The following is a 4030-nucleotide window of genomic DNA, read 5'->3' on the forward strand; positions in this document are numbered from 1 at the left end:
CTTGGCTTGTAGGTTGGTTGGTTGAATATTGGATTGACTGATTGATTAAATAGCCAGATGAATGCCTGGCTGGTTGGTTGTTTACAATATTAGAAGTTGTACACACGCACACACGTGCATACATGCATACATATACACATTCACAAATGCATAATAATTATTATTATTAATAAAAATAATATTAAATTTTCCACTCACTTCATCCTTTAAATACAGCTACATAGCACAGCAGATATCCAATGGCTTGTTCGTACACTACATGACATTTTGCTTTGCGGCCGTTTCTAAATTCAGGTTTCTTTTAAAGTTTTTACTAATTTTTTTCTATAACTACTAATGCTGCTCTTGCTGCTACTACTACCACTACTACTACTGCAGCTACTACTACAGCTAATACTACTACAACTACTACTACTGCTGCTGCTATATTACTGTTGCTATTTCTACAATTTTCACTGCTTCTAAAATAGTATTATCACTAGTAACATTTATATTGAATGAAATAAGGTAGTATATATATAAAAATGAAAAAATGTGTGTTTTTGTGTGGGTGTTGAAATTACAAACAATTATCCTTTATAGCAGCTATAATTATATTAATATTATTTTTGTTAACAGCTCTTTGGTGGATTCTTTGATAAAAGTTCTATGCAAATGCCTCTACTCGTTGGATGATTTGATGTGTGAACTTATTATCACTAATGATTACGTCACTGATGTGAGAGAAGATGATGATGGTGATTGTGATGGAGATGATGATGATTGTGATGGTGATGATGACGTTTCAGCAATGATAATGATATTAATTCAGTCCTAATAATCTTAATTCGGCACCGATCACAATAAATTATTAACGAAATTAAAGGGGATAATTATATAAATGATAACCATCAATGAATCAATCAATTAACTAATTATATATTGGTAATAACGCATTTCTCTTACAGAACTTGAAAACCTTGCAGGATGAACTCAACAAGACAGCAGCAACAACAACGTTAAAATCCTTCCTCAACAAGCAATTGAAATCCATCCATAAACTAACCACCACAACAACACAAACCACATCAACAACAGCGCCAACAACGAACAAACTCAATAATGATGACAGCAACAATTCTACTCCTTCTACTACAATAACTACTGCTAGACCCTCTTATATTACTACTGCTACGACCACTAATGTTAATGCTAATCTTAAAACTGCTATCCTAGATACGAATACTACCACAAATACTAACATTACTACCAGTAGTAACTTAAATTTCGACAAAAACCCACCACAAACACTGACGCCACTAAACAGCACCAAAAAGCTGAAGCGTAAAATAGACAACTTACTTTTGTTAGACGGCCATAGCCGTGGCGAAACAAACCAACCCAAAAAACAAAAATCTGACGGAGACAGGGTCGGGAAAAGTTTCGCGCCATTAACGGCAGACGAGTACAGATATTTAACGCTGTCAGTAAGTGACTGCCCAACGATAAGCCAACTGCAGAGAATTCTGAAAGATTTAAAATCAGTAAAACTCAAGCAAGGAATCGTGTACAAAGGTCTAAAACCATGCCTCAATAAACTGAAAGCCCTCAGACAAGACCTCAAAATGCTATCAAAAAAGAAGAAAAATAAAAAGAAGAATAATAATAATAAAGATGGGGGAGTAGCGATGATGATAGGCGATTGTGATATGAGAAATATGAGAAAAACTGTGAGAGTGAATTTGAGGAAGTCGAAAAATATCGCCAATAAGTTCTTATTGAAAAACTACAACGACAACAATGACAATGATAATAATAACAATAATAACGGTTATATCGATGAATATAACAATAGCAATAATAATAACAACGATAATAATGACGATAATAATTATAATAACAGCAATAATAATAGGGAGAAAAAGAAGCGAAACGGTGAAAGAGACCAATCTATGTTTATTTTAAACCACCCTAAAAATCCTGATGATGATGGCAATAACAATAATAACGACAACAACAATAATAATATTATTATAAATAATAATAATATAAATAATAATGTAAATAAGAAAGAACGAAAGAAGAATAGGAAAAGAAAGAACCGTCTTCAGACAAAATAAATAAATTTTATTAATTTTTCATTAAGACGATAGCGTAAATAATAATTATTATTGTTATAATAAACAATAATAATTATAAATAATAATTGTTATAATAAATAATAATTATTATTATAAATAATAGTTGTTATAATAATAATTATTATAAATAATAATAATTATTATAAATATCATTCTCGTTAAATTGCAACAGTAATAATGGAAATGATTTTTTCGTTTTTGTTATTTATTTACGCTCCTTATGATACGGTTCTTGTGCGTACTTTAACCTAACTATTATCTCGTTATGGTTTATAATAGACAGTTGAATTAGTCTTTTATGTAACCAATCATCCAATCAATCAACCATTCAGTCAATCCATCAATCAACCAATCATTCAATCAATCAATAAACCAATCAATTAGTCATGCGACTTGAGAACCAATCAATCAAAGACCAATCAATCAACTAGACAATTCACAAATGAACTAATAAATCGTACAGTCAGTAAACTCAATCAAGCCAATCAATTACAAAACCAACCAATCAATCAATACATTGGTTAATTACACGATCAGACGACTAATCGCAATCAGCAACTGCTGCCACTGATCATCTTGATGTATTTCAGGGCTCTTTTGGCAGCGGCCGTTTTGGCGATTCTGTAGTTCCTTCCTATGCCTCTAAAGCTACCCTTGCCAACGACGTTGACGCACACTCGCACGCGTCCGTCTATTGTTCGCTCCGGTTTTCTGATTAGGGAAAGAATTTTAAATGAATTTTTTATTATTATCATTAATTAATGAATCAGTTTTATTTTTGTTGAGATAATTTTTCATCGCCAAGTGAGTAGTGATGAATGAATTTAAAATATGCATCTAACTCAAATTTAGCCGTTTCCGGTTCAGCCTCCAATAATTCCCTAACTGGGGATTTTGGGATTTTTTCGAGGAAAGCAGTGATGTACTTGTCCATGAGCCTCTTGTATACCTTCCAGACGACATCCAGCGAGAGATTGGCGTCTAGGTAGATGGCACCGGCCACAGATTCGAATATATCGCCGAGCACTTTCGGTATTTCGATATCTTCGAGTTCGCAGGCTGGTTGGTTGTTGTTGTTGCGATTGTTGGTCGGCGGTTGCGCTTCGTCGTCGTTGTCTGCGTCTAGTGGGTTGTGCGACTCGCCCTCCAACTAAAAAAGATGGTTGGTGGGTTGGTTGAAAGAATGGTTGAGTGATTGAATGGCTGGTTGATGAAATGATGATGATGATGTTGTGAAAGTCAGTAAAGTGGTCATTACAGATAATGGAGCAATGCATCAATCAGTGAACCCCCAATCGTCCAATCAGATACATACTCAACGATGACGTCACGAACAAACCTCATCCAAGATGGCATCTTCTCCCTGTTCATTGAACCATGACACGAACCTGCTGATGACGTAAAATAGTTGTGGCCCGATGTATTTTAAGAATTTGTGGAAATTCCACTTGACAGCCAACAGGGCGAAGATGTTGTTGTTCACTAGGGCTGATCTTAGATCCGTTAGTATGCCTGAAAGCAAGATGGATAGACGAAAGCATACAAGTGCATCTATCTACAAATAAACATAATTGTATTAAACAAAGAAAAATAAACAAACAAAGAACGAACCGGGAGAATGTTCTATGGAATCTTTAAATAGATGTTTAGTGATGACGTAATCCAAGATGGCGTCGCCGAGAAATTCTAATCTTTGGTAGCAATCGGTTACCTCATTGTAATGGTAGGAAGCGTGTGTGAATGCTTGCAGCAGGTAGGACCTTGTGGTCAAGCATTGCAATCATTGATGAGAATAAAAATCTATGGTGATAAGAAAATGATTATACAGAAAAAGATGGCACAGATATGGCAAACTCAGCAGCACTAACCTGTCCTTGAACTTGTAACCTATTGACTTTTCGAACTCATCG

General features: G+C 34.6%; 1 protein-coding gene across 1 annotated transcript in view; it reads right to left on the reverse strand.

Moving 5' to 3' along the window:
- Positions 1-1742: 1742 nt before the first annotated feature.
- HELRODRAFT_103772 (hypothetical protein) overlaps positions 1743-4030 on the reverse strand; it is an 8987-nt gene continuing 6699 nt past the window's right edge. The window contains exons 17-24 of the mRNA XM_009031272.1: positions 3989-4023; positions 3732-3880; positions 3460-3632; positions 2963-3270; positions 2603-2831; positions 2236-2497; positions 1864-2204; positions 1743-1798 (exon numbers count right to left, since the gene is read on the reverse strand). Coding sequence (XP_009029520.1) covers positions 2672-2831; positions 2963-3270; positions 3460-3632; positions 3732-3880; positions 3989-4023 — 825 coding nt within the window. The 3' untranslated portion in view covers positions 1743-1798; positions 1864-2204; positions 2236-2497; positions 2603-2671. The remainder of the gene's footprint in view (positions 1799-1863; positions 2205-2235; positions 2498-2602; positions 2832-2962; positions 3271-3459; positions 3633-3731; positions 3881-3988; positions 4024-4030) is intronic.

The sequence above is a fragment of the Helobdella robusta genome (genome assembly GCF_000326865.2).
Source record: "Helobdella robusta unplaced genomic scaffold HELROscaffold_71, whole genome shotgun sequence".
NCBI lineage: Eukaryota > Metazoa > Annelida > Clitellata > Rhynchobdellida > Glossiphoniidae > Helobdella > Helobdella robusta.